This window comes from Sapajus apella, unplaced genomic scaffold, assembly GCF_009761245.1.
Source record: "Sapajus apella isolate SASKATOON/1434 unplaced genomic scaffold, GSC_monkey_1.0 scaffold1, whole genome shotgun sequence".
NCBI classification, from domain to species: domain Eukaryota; kingdom Metazoa; phylum Chordata; class Mammalia; order Primates; family Cebidae; genus Sapajus; species Sapajus apella.
In genome coordinates this window covers 11,105,648-11,122,655 of record NW_022436941.1, presented here as the reverse complement: position 1 = coordinate 11,122,655, position 17,008 = coordinate 11,105,648, and the positions used below count along the sequence as shown (strand labels likewise).

The 17,008-nt window shown below is 32.1% G+C and overlaps 1 protein-coding gene across 3 annotated transcripts in view; it reads left to right on the top strand.

Annotated features, from left to right (window-relative positions):
* The window catches only part of ADAMTS19 (ADAM metallopeptidase with thrombospondin type 1 motif 19), a 242,712-nt gene that overhangs the window by 66,485 nt on the left and 159,219 nt on the right, over positions 1-17,008 (top strand). For all 3 annotated transcript variants that reach the window (XM_032261509.1, XM_032261570.1, XM_032261621.1), the window contains exon 7: positions 4,412-4,455. In XM_032261509.1, coding sequence (XP_032117400.1) covers positions 4,412-4,455 — 44 coding nt within the window. The remainder of the gene's footprint in view (positions 1-4,411; positions 4,456-17,008) is intronic.

The following is a 17,008-nucleotide window of genomic DNA, read 5'->3' as shown; positions in this document are numbered from 1 at the left end:
TACCATAATTTATAAGTAAAATAATCCTCGATTATCAAAAGACATTTTTGAAAAACTATTAAATAGCAACTGAACATCTTATTGAGGCAGTTATGCAGTCTTTTAAAGCATTTTGTGAAAGTAGCAGCATGATATAAAATGCAATAAAAATATAAGGCATATATGGCTTGTTGCTATATACATTTAGACCTAATGCTAACAATAAACTAATGTTTCATCTTACTGAACTTTATTCCTAGATGGTAGGTCACAGATTAAGTTCAGTTCTTTTAATTATGTAAATATCTGGCTGTCTAGATAGTCAGAAAAAGTTCCTATTATGTTCATAATGGACATCTATAAACCATAGAAAAAAATACAATAAGCATACTTTTACATGCATAGATGAGCCAAAAACAAAGCAAGCTCTGGCAACAAGTTTAGTAAGCATCTAAGGTAATGTGGTAGCTTCCCTGAGGGAGTTTTTTGGACTAAAAAAATCTAGGTTTTTATGTTTTAATGAGTCTGTGCAAAGTGGGAAATTGGAACTGAAATGATTACATACAACTAGAATTTACAGGTACTTAGATCCTTAATAAAAGTGTGAACTGGTAAAACTCCTGCCAGCGAGCACAGGTTGTGAACAAGGAAGAATTCTGCCTCATCCATGACCCCAGGTTAGGACAAAAATGCTTCCTCTGAGTATTCATTACCATGAATCTGATTCCAAAATTGAAGCACTTAGTGAAAGCACATGCGAAACTGCTCTAGAGGGACTCTCTCTCAACATACACCACGAGGCAACCACAATTAACATCCCACTGGCTGAGTTCATAATATAATTCCAAAATGACCAAGTGACAACATATTCCATTGTAAGAACCCAGAGGCATATTAAAGAATAATATTTTTTTAAAAGTGCTAAGAGGGAATATAAAACAAGCATGTCCACCTAATTGAATACAATCAAAAATTTCAAAATATGAGAATAAGGTGTTTTTGGGGAAAACAGTTGATTTGAAAATTGATGAAAATAAATGTTCTCTAAAGGAAATATGGAATATGGTCCTTATACTTAAAATTTAAATTCTAAATTGAAGAGCAGATTAGATCCAGCTGAAGAGAGCATTAGCGGATTGGGTGATAGATCTGAGGGATTCTATCAGTAGGCTACATAGAGTGGTTAAGAGATGGAAATACACAAAGGTTCCTGAGCATTACAAACGTAAGAATGACAAGAACTGTTACATTTCTAAAGGAGTTCTAGGAGAAGAGAATGGAATGTGAGAGGGATTAACTAAATAGATAACTGTAAGAATTTTTATGTGTTCATGGATCTTTAAGTTGAAAATACACCAAGTACCAAAGAAGATAAATAAAAACAAAATCAGTATCTTGACACATCTTTGTGGGATTGCAGAATTATAAAGACGGAAAGAATGTTAAAAGTTAACCAGAAACCAAATGCATGAAAAAAGAGCAAAAACTGCAATCACAGACTTCTAATTAATATTTACGAATGTGAGAATAACATGAGATAGTATCTTCAGTGTTGAGAGTCATAAAGTCAACCTAGTTGACTTTACAACAACTCAGTTACTATTCAGTTATGAATAAATGCAAAATCATAAAATTGAAAGCAAAAGAAAAAACTAGGACAGCTTACCACTCATAGATAGATCCTCATTGAAACAGATACTAATGAATGTACTTAAAGAAAAAGAACAGTGAGATGTCTAGAAAGTAAAGATACAAGATATAACTGAGAAAATAAATTGCTAAATAAATAGGCAAATGCTACATCAGCCCTGATGGTTTTTAGAAGAAACTGCCTACATTTAAATTTCAAAAATTAAGATGGAATCATAATTTCAGATTTAAAACACATGAAAAATTGAACAGAGTTTGAATTAAAAGAATGTTTATGTTCTTGCTTTTTTGAGGAGGAAGAGCTTTAGACATTCTAAGGATATGTGGTAGGCAGCAAAAATAACATTTCCCCCCATTGATGTTCATGCTCTAATTTCTAGAACCTGAAAATATGTTATCCCATATGGAAGAAATGACTATGCATATGTGATTATATTAAGGATCTTGAGATGGGGAGATTATCCTGGTGTGAGGAAAAGAGGGAGAGAGGAAAGTCAGAGAAGAACATATGGTGATGGGGACAGAGTGATACAATTATTGGTCTTGAAAATAGAAGGAGGCCCTGGGTCAAGAAACCTGGGTAGCCTCTGGAAGCTTAAGAAGGCAAGGAAACATATTCTCACCTAGAGGTTTAAGAGGTTAGATGATACTACTGACACATTGATTTTAGTGCAGTAAAGTCCATTTCAAAGTTTCAAAAAATTTAAAACTTCTGGCCTTCAGACTGTAAGTTAAAGTTTTGTGTTGTTTTAAATTACCAAATTTATGGAATTTTTATAGTGGTAATAGAAAACAAATATATAATACTTTAAAATGTAAAAGAAATCATACATCAAACACAATTTAATGTTACTTCCAAAGTTGTAGCCAAAAAAAAGTGTGAAAAGTAAAGATAAGAAGAAAGAGAAAAAGAAGAACAAAGAAACATAACTTGGTAAATAGAAATCATAAATAACAGAGATCCAAACATATCAATAATAAAATAGAAAAGGATTAAATTAATTTATAAAGATATTATAACTAGCTTTTAAAGTTTTCACTATGTGCTCATTATAAGAGACTCAGAGAAAATAGATGTTGAAAGCAAAATGAAAGAGCTATGCCAAGCAAATACTAATTCATTACTATATATTAATATTTGTTAGTATCAGACACAATCCACCCAGCAAAGGAAACATATGGATTTACACGATAATACAAATAATAGTTCAAAATAAATAAACAAACTTAGAGACTGAGTACAATAAACTTTGAGATAAAGCAAAAATTAGAATCAAAGGGAAACAACAAAAAATTTATAACCACAATGAAATTTTTACAGTCTTTTCTCAGTATCATGTAAAAATCAATCTAGAATTGCTTATTCTAATTAAAAATTGTATATCAGAGCTTTTAAGAGCTAAATCTGGTGAACATACAGGCAACTGTGCTCCAAAAAATTAAATATACATTTCTAACATGCAAGGAAGATTTGCAAACTTATATATATATATATATATAAAATCACAAATGCTGCTGAGAGCTAAGCAAGATGTGAATTGAAAGCTACCCATTATAAAGATCAATGTAGCCTTCACTGGTGTATATGCAAAATATTGTGCTTAATTTTAAAAGTCATTTTAAAAAATCATTTAGATACAACTTCCAGATCCTGTAACAGAGAGAATTTTTTTAAAAAGATAATTTTTCATTTCTCATTTATAAACACACAAAAGACCTATTGCAATATTGTTTGTAATAACAAAAATTGTATAGAACCTAAAAGTTTATGGCTAAGAAATTGCTTATATGATGATACAATAATAGCAACAATAAAACAGTCCCCAACAGAAACATCACAACTAACTTTTGAGAGCTTACTTTGTGTGTGGCATTGTTTTAAATACCTTATATGTGTTAATTCATTCAACCTGCACAGTAACCTAGGTTTTTAAGGTTTTATACCTGTTAAGTCATTTAATTTTAACAGTAAACCTAAGTGGTAGAAATTATCACTACCTCTATCTTTTGGATGAGATGACACAGGCACAAGAAGGTTTAATAAGTTACCTAAGGTCACATAGCTAGTAAGAGGGACATTAACAGTTTTGCTTTCATATATTCTGTCCCCAAACCTTATAATTCTCATTAAGCTCTTTTAAATTATGTTCTATGAAATTGTAAGTAATTGATAACAAGAGTGAAGCATTCTTAGGAATGCTAAGTTATAGTTTCAGATAAAGAGTAAAAATTATAAAATATTCATACTTTTATACCATTTATGTAAAATACTAATTTTCTTATACCATTAATAAAATAATTATGTCTTTTAAAAATTTTGCCAGTCTTATGATATAAAATATTATGTTATATTAAGTTGTATTTCTTACATTAAAATTTTCAATCTGGAAATTATTTTTGTGTTACATGAAGTAGGTATCTTTCAGTAATTTTTCAAATGGAAAGCCTTGTCCCAACACCATATACTGTTTTTTGTAGTTAAACAATAGAATACTGTAAAATTCAAAAACAAGATGGGATATTACTTTTGAAATATTGTCCATAATATGGGAACTGTCTAATGTCTAAGGATTAATTATATCAGGTACAAATGTGCTATAAAGTTTAATTAATCTTCCATGTCTTAGAATTAGAAATTATTTGATCTTATTCACAGTTTTATTAGATTCTTGGAGATAACAGATGCTTTGATTAATCATATAACTATTAAAAATGAGTCACATGATGTCTTGTTTATACGAAATAATTTATCTTTATTTCAGTTTTCTATTTTTCTTTCTAGGGAAGATTTCTGTGTGCATAAAGATGAACCATGTGATACTGTTGGTAAGTGTAAAAATTCTCACACTTGGAGTTTTGGAGAACTTGAACATATCACTTATTTAAACATAGGAAATTATTTGTGTTCTGGTTATAAAAGAATAACTTTAGGATGTCAGACATACATATTTTCTACCTATATGTTTAATCATTTGTCAGCGCTCCAGTTATTAATGAAAGAGCTTAAAGACACATGTATCAACTCTATATTGGAGATAATTTTTAAGTGATGTTTTAAGGCTATAATCAGTCCTTTTTGTTATTTTCTCAGAGGTATACACATGGGTTCAGTAAAATTTTATTATGATTAATAACCCAAGACAAAATATATTAATGACATTATGTTCTGCTAATTTACAGGATAACAGATTATTTTTTGAGTTATGTATGCTTAAAGGCCTTTGCAGACTGTGTCAAAATAAAGTTGCTTGACTCAGTATGATTCTACTTACATAAAGTGGCAAATTTTTCTCTATTTGTATTGGATGTCTAAAGTGCCTAAAACAGAACCATATGGCCAACAGAATCCATGAAACCACAGTTCTAATTTTGAAAGAATGGTCACACATGTATGTTCATATTTTAAAATGTATTTATATAAATATAAATGTACCTATCCAGAGATACTCCAATCTTTCTGTGTGTGTGTGTGTGTATTTAATTTTAAGTCATGTAGCTGTGTATAACAATATATTATTGGTAAGGTACAATTAAGAACTGTAATCTAATTTTGGTATATCATGTAGTGTTCATTTCTATAGGATAAGCAGTATTTTAACTTGACCATCTTTGGTGCATCATTTGTTTTTTATAAAATGAACAATAAATAAAATGGGTAGAAACAGAACATAGGGATATGAGTATTTTAAAAGATAATTCTAACTAGTTCCATTAACAAGTTTTCATCAACCTCCCCGTATGTTTAAAATCTTAGATAATATAAGGATTTTTGATATGTATTATTAATAAAACTTATTATGGAAAGTAGTATAATAACGTCAAGTATATGATGATGGAATCAAGGGAATATTTGGTTCAGAAGGTTCTGTCAGCATAAAAAGAGCTGGGCACCTAAGGAAAAGCAGAATTGATGTAAGGGCCGTCTTCCTACCATTGACTTGCTTGTCTGCTTCCCCCAGTTTTCTTCTTTTCCTGTCTGAATCTCCAGAAATTTAAACTTGATATCTAGTTTTTATTACCCTAACCATGGAAGCTTTTGACTGCCAGTAAAGCTTGTCTTAAAATAATTACCTTTTCTTTCACATAAGCAGCAATGTTGCCCCCAAAAGCCTTCTTTACAGCTCAACATCTTGCCTTGCTTGAGCACATGTTAAGCAATCAGCAAGTCAGGCGGCATCTTCCATAGCTATACACATGAACTGACTATAGCATGTACGCGGGAACTAATGTAAGAAGAAACAATTTCTGTTTTGATAACAACAGTATTTCATATCTTGCTAAATCTGCTAAATCAAAATTGTGTGTGAATTTGTGATATGCTATATGTAAATCTTATTTTATAACTTAAAACAGATTTAAATAATTGAGTACCTCTGTGTGTTCTGACAATTGATATGTAAGATCTGGCAGGAAAGCAATTTATTGAGTCCTCTGCTCTATTTGTCCTGTTCATTAAGATCTTCAAAAAATATCAGTTTTAAATATTACAGCATAGAGTGTGAAAAGTCCAGTGCCCCTTCCTGAATTCTCTCTGTTTTGCTGAGTCCTTAGGTTGTCATCGGCACCTCTGGCATCACTTCTGTATCTTACGGCACATTTTTTTCCTAGCCCAAATATAGACAGGGTCTTTCCCTATGTAGTCTTGAGCAGGGTGAAAATCTGAAATATTTCTTCAAGAGAGATAAAGTGAAAACTGTAACAACTAAGTCAAAGTAATCTGTTTCACCCAACCCCTATGAAAACCTTTTTGTCACACTACCTATTCCTATGTCTAGAGTCATATACAGTCAGCCTTCTGTATCACGGACTCCATTTCCATTCAACCACTTGTGGTTAAAAAATATTTCATCTAATTAAAAATAAGAAGTAAAAATGCAGCAATAACAAAATATACAAATTAAAAATAATATAGTATAACCACTGTTTATATAGCACTTGCCTTGTAGTGCTTGGTATTTTATTAGGTATTAAAAGTAATCTAAAGATGATTAAAAGTATAGGAGAGGATGTGCATAGGTTATATGCAAGTACTGTGCCATCATATAAAAAGGAATTGAACATCCGTGGATTTTGTTATCTGCAAAGAGTCTTGGAACCAATTCCCCATGGATACCAAGGGATAACTGTATATTAATAAGATTTATAAAGACATTTGTGAGACAAACACATTGTAGTTGCCACCTCAGCTCCCATGCATCTACCAGTGTGTAGCTGCAATGCTGTTAGGAAAGGATAGCCCTACAGTGTTGGGTCATAATTAGTCCAAGCCTATCCTGGGGATTGTTTCAGGATCCTAGACCTAAGCCAGTCAGCACAGGCCACTGCCCTGGTTTAGACATATGACCTGTTTCCTCTATTTACCTCATCAAGATGAAAAAGCTAGTATTTTTGGTGGTTAGAGCTTGTTCATATATTCTTCCACTGGACATAAATAAGGAAGAATGCAACACTGATCACTATAATCAGGAAGGAAACCATCCTTGGGATGAATATGAATCATATACTGCAGAATAAATAAATGGAAGTTATCTTTCTCCTGGATGACATTGTTGAATCCTACAACCCTGAAGCCCAGGCTAATGTTTGCATTTCTGAATGCGTAGGTCAGTATATCCTTATTACTAAGCCAGTTTAAGACTTTTACGTTACTTGTAGCATGAGGCATAAAAATCTTCCCAGTGGTTCATATTTTCATTTACAGAGCAAGAAAAATATGGGGCAATATAATAACCTCTCTGCTGTTATTAAGAGAAAATGCCAGTAAACTGCTCTGTGACTTGTTAAAAAAATAAATGATCATGTATATAGCTATTCGAGCATCTTAATAACTATCAATCTCTAGTAAAACAAAGCCAAAGTGATTTAAAGTTAGCATCAATAAAATGTTTGTTCATACACATTTTAAAATCTCCTCATGTAATACAAAGGCACATATTTTTTGACAGATGCTATTCTTATGTCATTGTATACTTCTTTTGTCTTTTATCTATAACCGGTGTGAAGTTAGCCATTTTACTTTTAATACTATAATGAAAATATGGAGAGAGGAAAGAGAAAGGAAAGAAGTGGATTTAGCATTTATTAATTTGGGTCATATAGGATTGAATGATAACTTTAAGACACTCTTCCCTACTCTCCTAGGTGTAGTAAGAGGAAAGAACAGCGCTTACAGGATTTGAATTTATATTATTAATGTGAGTTAGAAATGCAGAGGAATGCCTGTATTTTCAAAGCAATGGTAAGGTTTACGCTTTGCACTAAAATTCAAACAATATTTTCATGGACATTATCTCATTTAATTCCCTCAAAATCTGAACTCTCAATTTTTTTTATCATTTTATAGATGAACAAAGCTCTGAAAAACAAATGGATCATAGATTTCTGAAGTCAGACATCTAGATTTTAAATCAAGGCTATGCTACTTATTGACTATGTGAATGTGGGCACATTATTTAATACCTCGAAAGCTTGGAGTCCTCACCTTTAGAATAGAGGCTATATCATCTATCTCATAGAATGTTGTAAAACTGTGACAGTTGCAAAGCAGCTAGTTAATTGGCATTCCATATACACCAGTTTCTATCACATCCTATTATTCCCTGTGGAGAGGTTACAAATTTGCCCAGAATCACTGTTAGTAATTGGTAGTGCTAGACTCTACCTCAGATCTTCTGACTGTACTGTCACCTTTCTTTTTTAACAATGCGTTTTTATACAACAGATAAAAATACCACTGGAAAACTGAATGTGAGAAAAGTATCTTCAGATGAAGATATAGAATTAGATTGGAAACGTCAAACAAATTTTGAAATAATTTTATTTACCAATATTTCAACTTTAAAATAATAGGATATTGTGCTCATTGACTAAGTCAAATGATTTGTACATTTTAAATGAATTGGGCTATATTAATGTTACAGAAGATTGTTAAGTAGCTGCTTCTGTTGATAAATTATAGTTATTTACTAAGCTTATATTTGAAAAGCTACATGGAGGATAAAAAGTAAAAATCATTTTTACTATCTTCTCAATTACACACTTTTTTCCTGTTGATTTAGTTATGTAGATGGTTTGTTAGCACAGTAAGTAAGTATGCAGATCATGGAAGAAAATACCTGCTATTATATGTTTTAATCCATAAAAATATCAATTTAAAAACATTTGTGTGTTTACCTTTTAAATCCTTGAAATTAGGATTCATTTTGCAATGAATGGCTTACTAGGGTTGTCACAGTTTAATTGAAAGTTTTTAAACTCTTAGACTGAATGAACTATGGTAATATACTTAAATTCAAAAGAAAGCATATTTCATTAGGCAAGTGGCAACTATATCTCTTTGCTGCTTAGGAAATTGCCTTAATTTTTGTGGTAGGCAGAATAATGGTCCTCAAGAGCATATTTGCCCTAATCTTTGGAATTTGCGAATATGTTAGGTTACAAAGCAACCAGGAATTAAGGTAGCACAAGGAATTAAGGCTGCCCATCTACTGCTCTTGAAATAGGGACCTTATCCTGTTTTATCACGGTAGTCCCAATGCTGACATGGGAGTTCCTTAAAGTGGGAGAGGGAAGCAGGAAAGTTCTGAGTCAGAGGGAGACATGATTGCTAAGAAAGACAGAGATGCCATATGAAAAGGATTCAGCTCGTCATGGATGGTTTGAAGAATGACAGGGTTATTAGTGAAGAAATGTGTGCAGTTTCTAGAACAGGCAAAAACCAAGATATAGAATCTTCCCTAGAGCCTTCAGAAGTGAACACAAACAGCCTTTTCAAAACTTAGTTTTAGCCAGTGAGGTCTGTGTCAAACTTCTAACCTAGAAAACTGCAAGAGAATTAATTTGGATACCTTAAGCCACTGAATTTGCAATAATTTTTATAGGCAGCCATGGAAAACCCGTACACTTTCTAAATAATGTTGCCTTCATCATTTAGAGAAGGAATAAAGAAACATGGTGATTTCAAATCTTTAAACTGTGGTATCAACAATTCTGTTTCTACGGTTAGTTTTGAGAACTGGTAAAGAGCTTGAGATTAGATAAAAAGTAGTAATTGGTACCATGATATAAAAATATATATAAGGAGTAACAAACTCAGGCTGTGCTGACAAACATGATTAATTACGGTTAACCATTTCTAGCTAAGGGCATACCCCACTAGAAAATTAGTTTATGTCTTCTTTTAACAACTAAATAAATTGAATCAATTCTTTAAAATCCACCTATGTCCAGGCGCAGTAGCTCCTGCCTGTAATTCCAGCTTTTTCAGAGGCTGAGATGGGCAGATCGCTTGAAGCCAGGAGTTCAAGACAAGCCTGGGCAACATGGTGAATCCCCATCTCTACTAAAATTACAAAAAAATTAGCTGGGCATGGTGGCATGCCCCTGTAATCACAGCTACTTGAGAGGCTGAGACAGAAGAATCACTTGAACCCAGAGGTGGAGGCTGCAGTGAGCCAATTTGGTACCGTTGCACTCCAGCAGGAGCAACAGAGTGAGAACCTGTTTCAAAAAAAGTTATAATAATAAAATAAAAATAAAATAAAATCTACCCACGAAAATACTAGGCTCTGATGATTTTGTAGATGATGTCTATGTTCCAAAGATGGATCATTTCAATGTTTTAAATTCTATTTTAGAAAATGGAGGTATTAAAACTGTATAAATGTTTTACTAAATCCTAAAAGGACAGGGTAAAATAGGAAAAAATGATAAGCCATTCTTTATTAGGAAAGAAATAAAGAAAATCAAAACCAAATATTAGCAGATATTATCTCACAATGCATTTTTTAAATAACCAAGTATGGTTATTTTATTGCAGATTTATTCCAGAAATGCAAGGGTAGTTTAACATTAGAACATCTTAAAATGTAACTGCATATTCCAATTAAAGATAAAAACCATATGATCATCTTTTTTGGATAAAGAAAATGCCTTTCATAAAATTCAAAACACATTCATGATAAAAAACCCTTGGCAATGTAGGAAAAAGTGGGAACTTTATTAACCAGTAGAATTCACTTACAAAAAAAGCTTATAAATATCTTTCTTTTTAAGCAGTGGAGCATTAAAAGCATTCCTTTGAGAATCAGAAACAAGGAAACAATTCTGCTACTACCACTTCCATTTGACAATGCACTGAAAATTTTAGGCATTACAAATATAAAATAGATAATAGTATTATCTACATAAAGTAACAGATTATGGAATTAATTTATGAGAATTAGTAGGAAAGTTTAATTAATTGGTGGTTAGATATCAAATCAATATGCAATAATCAATTGCATTTTATTTTAGTGATAGGCAATGAGAAGTTAAAACTTCTGTTTAATTTATGTAAAATATGAAATATAGTGAAACATATCTAATGACCAATGTTTAAGACATATTGAGAATATTATAGGCTATATTACAATTTAATAAATTAGACTTAAAATGATGAAGAGATACACTACTCATGCTCTGAATGACTATGATACAAACGTTCATTTCCCTCAAACTAATCTATTAATACAAAACATCCCATTAAAATTCTAACAGGAGTTTTGAAGGAACTAGATAGGCTGATTCTAAATATACGTACAAATAATAGATCTAAAAATTGCCAAGATATTGGTGAAGAAAGAATATGGGGAGAAGGGGAACCTGCACTATCAGATACCAAGATATAGTATACAGTAAATAATAAAATGCCCATATTTGGAAATTGATGTATGCTGCAGATCACTAAGTAAGACATAGTTCAATACATGATGTTAAGATGGTTATTCACATGAAAAAAATTGAGATTAATCCCACATGGTTTATATTTGTGAAAACAGGAGTCTACTTTTGATGTAGAGACAGGTTTCTTAAAGAGGACACAAAAATGTTAATCATAAAGGAACTATATCAATATTTAAAATTTCTACATATTAAAAGACATAGTAATGAAAGTGAAAAAGGCAAGTTTCTATCAGGGAGAGGATAACATATTTCATGGATTTTGAAGTGTCTTCAATTTTCATTGATTTCAAGATATACCATTAGTTTATGTATCACTAAATAAGACAATGACCAATTTTAATTCTAAGTTATTATTGATTTCAGACATTGCAATGTGAAATAAGGTGAATCTTAGAATTATTGGTATGTATTAATAGTATTTCCAGTGCAAGTAACCAGCAAATTATTAGAACCCAGAGTATAAAAACAACTTTTCTAAATCAGTAAGTAAGAAACAAACAAGGAAGTAGACATGCCAAATAGGGCAAAAGACTCTAAAGACCTTTATGGAAGATAATACATCAAGATTGAATTTTAAAAAATAAAATGGAAAGATGCTCAACTTCATTAGTAGTAAAGGAAATGAACATTCAGATCACAAGCAGATTTCTACCAGTGGGATTGATGAAATTAAAATCTGACATTAAAGAGTGATAGCACATATGTGAATCTATGGAAACAATGTGCTTCAGGAGTGAATTTAAATTGGTATAACCACTTTGGAGAACTTTGGGCAGTATTTAGTAAAACTGGCATTTGTACAACAGGAAATCATTAATTACATTCTCACACATACGCCTTACAGAATCCTATGTGCATTGAAGACATGTTTATGATAGAAATGTAAACATATATCCAAGTCCAAAGTTTATCTTTTCTTTTCTCTCAGGAATATAAAGCACTTGAAACATTCTATATACCCTGTCCTTATTGTAGGCTGTTACCATTTTTTAAACAACTTAGTTTTTAACACACAAGATATTATGGTTTTCTACAGTCGATGCTCAATTAGATTTATTCACATATTCATCACTTTATTAGTTTTTCTCAGTTCTTCGTGCTTTCTCACAAACCAGTTCTCTCTCCTAATCTTACTTTCCTCCTTATTGAAACAATATGTATTAGAATTTCCCTTAGTAAAAGTCTACTGGTGACACATTAAGTTTTTGTTAGTATGAAAATGTCTCAATTTTACTTTGCTTCTTGAAGATATTTTAAGTGAGTATAAAATCCCAGGATTCTGGATACACACTTGGTTATTTTTTTTTTTTTTCAGCACATTTTGAAGATCTAGTTGACCTATCCTCTGGCATCCATTATTGCTCTTGAAGATTTAGCTATTGGTCTAACTTATTTTAATACCATCTGTCCTACAAAAACAAAACAAAATAAAAACAGAGTCTAGGTTAAAGTAGACAAATTTTCACGCTATAATATTTTTTTAGAAAGCAGGTTGTTTTTCTTATCGTTTCACTGAGTTTAACTTTTTGTATGGGACAGTGGGGAAAGATGATATCTTTTCCCACTCACTTTAATTAGACGTTTCAGTTCTGAGACCTCACCTTGAACAGGCATTATATTTGTCCCAGTGTGATGGCTAAGGCTGAACATTTTGGATCTGAGTTTGGCAAATGCCTGTAGGCAAGCAGCACATCAGTGCCAGCTCAGAACTCTTCCCTGCTTTTCATTCAACCCGTGGAAGGATTTCCCTTAAGTGTGAACTCCACTATGCATTTAAGATAATTTTTGTCATTTTTACTCCATCATTTATATATTCAGGTGATTTACAACCAGAATTTTCTCACTGTTGGAAATGGAATTTCAAGGAAAAATTTTAAAGTACATACATACTTTTTGTATGTTTGTTTATACATATATATGTTTATACATCTTGCAGCTACACTTAATCATACAATCCAATTTGCTTGACATTCATATGTGTTGTGACGCTGATTTGGAGAATTGGTGTTATAGTTAAGATGTCACCACAGTTTTTTAAAAAATAGTTTTAGAAACTTTTAGAGATATTCAAATGTATGCTATAAGATAGTGATTATTAAACTTTTTGGTCTTCGTACTCCTTTACATTCTTGAATTATTTAAGATCCCAAATAGATTTTTATGTAGGTTACATTTATTAATTATTACTATATTAGAAATTAAAATAGAGAAATTCTAAAAACATTTTGATTCATCTAAAATTAACAATAATAAACTCATCAAATGTTAGCATAAAGGACATGCTTTCATAATTTTTACAAAAATTAGTTATATTATCTAGAACAATAAAAACAGTGAGAAGACATGGTTTTGTTTATATTTTTGCAAATCTCTTTGTTTGGCTTATAGAAGACAGTGGAATCTCATATCTGATTCTGCATGTAAGATGTTTCTGTATGTTACTGTGGCTGACCTGTATGAGGAAAATTTGGCCTTATCCAGATATGTAGTTGAAAAATGGAGAACTATTTGCATATTACTGTGCGTTTTCTAAAACCCAAGTCATAGTTTTCTAAAAGTTTGTGGAATGGGACAATGTAGAATCTGAAAGCATAGAATGAACTTTCATACTCTGTTACATTAATATCTATTGGTATGTCTTATACTTTAAATGGATCTTTTAACTCTGCGTGGCTTTTTAGTATCAATTATCTATTTACTGAAAAATATTAGTTCACTGAGTTAGGCAGATCTTCTAAATGTTGACATATTGCATCTTTCTGTCTGTCTATATATCTGTCTGTCTATCTGTCTGTCTAATCTATCTGTTAATATCACCATCTATATTATCAGAAAAGTCTTTAAGCTTTGAGAAACTGTCAAGTTCATGGTGACAGATGAAAGTTTGTCAATATTCTGATTTTTACCTTGAAAATTTGAATTTTATTCTTGGCAAAAAAGAAATAGTAATAATACTATAAGTTGGTTTTCACAGAGTAACAAATTCACTTTATTCATTTTGGGGCAAGTGTCTCTCTGATTTCCAACTCTGAATAACTACTGTTTGTCAATTAATTTTTCAATGAAGAATGGTGCTCCATGAAAAGCACAGCTGGTTCAGATCATAACTCAACCAACCTCACAATACTTTAAAATGAGACATCATATTTTAGGCTTCATGGAAGTGCTTTATCCATACTTCCTTTTTTTTACACAAAAATATTTTTAAAATGTATATACTCAAGTGTTTAGATTTAATGAAATGAATAAATTTTGCTGCTTCATCTGGAAATTTTTAAGTGAAATTATTGTGGTACCGTCCTAGGAGTAAGTGGCAGTGAATAAAATGACTGACATTGAAGTTGGTGCTATTGCCTTGACTAGGCAATTTTACCTACCATTACTTTGGCACCATTACTTCAAATGTCAACACAGTTTTGACTTTGCATATACTTCTTAGAAAGGTCTTAGAGGGCCCACTGAAAAGATTTTATGGAATCCCAGGTTTCTGCATAACCCTCTTTGAGGAATTCTGCCATAAGCTGAGAATGGTTGATAATCAGTGGGGATAGTCACTGTTTACTTGTGTGTGTGTGTGTGTGTGTGTGTGTGTGTGTGTGTGGACACGTGTTTCATGAGCCTTTTTACGGACTTTAACATATATAATTGATAAATATTTAAAGCTGGCAAAGATAAATGCTGATTGAATGAGCTTCCTGCTATGAATATTCTTCCAATACTTGTTGATGAGAGAGGCTGTGTCCTTTACCACTGGGTTCCCAGCTCTGTGATGCTGACTCTCCAGGCAATCTATGGAAACTTAGATGCTTCAACATCCTAAGTTTTCTTTTTTTCTGTCTTTGGGCAGGTTGGAATGATCCAGGTTATTATTTTCGATGCTTCTGAATATTCTGATTTTATGTACTTGACATATTGTCAAACAGGTATACAGACCACCCAGGAAGCAACTGCCAAAAAGAAGCATATCTCCACACTAAAACATATTTAAATAGCCTTTTATGTCAACAGTGTACTGTGAGAATCTCCAGACACTTCCCTTTCCAAACACGAATACATTCTTCTTACCACATTTCAGCAGAAATAATCATTTTTTCTGGGTGAGAAGAAGAGGTTAAGCTCATTTGTAAGTAGCTTAATTTTGATTAAACAGCAATTTGGTATTTTGTTTTGCATTGTGGCACCTCAACCCTAGAGAATTTCAGGGACTAAAAATACCTAAGCAATTACTGAGGTCACCTTTCTACTTCAGTACCTTTTTGATAGAACTATATTGTTTGTACTGAAAAAAACATGGGTTTAATATACAATATTTTGATCTTTTAAAGCCTTTGGACTACACAAAGAACAATGTTAATTTTTTTCTACATAAATCTTAGTTTCTAAAGAATTAGTAGTGTAATTTAGTATTCAAGGGAGTTCCAATACATTTATTGGGGATTTACTATATTCAAAGTACAATTCAAGCTCTACGATGGATTCAAGGTTGACAATTGGGTTTTTGCCCACTCAGTCTAGTGGGAGATATACTTCTGCAGAAGAAATTAGCAAGCATATTAGAAGCCTGTGCCAACCTTCATTCAATGTGTATAATTTTATAAAAAATATATTTTGAAAATTTTTTGAATATTCAGATATCTTCATATTTGTGAGAGATATGTTGTTATAAAATGCTGCTCAGTGATTAACACAGAAAGCTCCAGATATGCAAATAGGATATATTCAGAGTGGTAGACAGAATTCTACATAGGGCAATCCCAAGATTCCTGACCCCTAGCTATACAATCAAATGTTAATCTAAGTACTGCTGTGAAGGGATTTTGCAGAGGTAATTAAAGCCCTTCAGTTTACCTTAAGACATGACGATCTAACCAGATGAAACTGTTAAAGCAGAAGCAAGGCAATGAATGGTACAAACAACCTGCACAGATTCAGAAGCTGATACTTTCCAAAGCCTTTAAACAAAGCAGAGCCTGAATGATAGCTTGACTTTGGCCTTGTGAGACCCCAAGCAGAGAACCCAGTCAAGCCCAGCCAGACTTCTGACCCATAGTAATGTAGAATAATAAATGTGTGTTACTTTAAGCTGTTACATTTGTGGTAATTTGTTACACAGCAAAAGAAAACTAGCTCATTCTGACTAAAGGATGCATATTATTTCATATTAATTGAGGGCTTCTATACAGAATGAAAACAAATCCACCCTGGATGCAAGTATGTACATGATCCTTGGTGAGGACAGAGTAAGAAGGAAGAAAATGTTTGTTAAGAAATAAAAGTTAAGGGGAGAAATTCAAAGAGATTTTCATTTATCATATCTGACAGTAGAACAGTGAAAAGATTTTAAGAGGATTTTTGAAGGACTTCATACAATTCTGTAATTGTTGTTATTTCTCCATATTTAATATTAATTTCCCTTGTCTCATTAGTGATGAACAAAAGCATATTAAGGTGAAATGGCTCTAAACACTTGACTGTGGTACAGAAAGGAAAGGGATGGGGAAAACTTATTCTTCAAGGAGGTAATTTGAGTGACACCAGCTTGGAATAGAGGAAATGCCAGTCTCTTGGCCTCCAGCAAAGAAACTAAGAAAACCTGATGGAGTCAGATTTGGCCTGGGCATGACTCTCGTTTTGAAATAAAAAGGCTTGTGAGGTT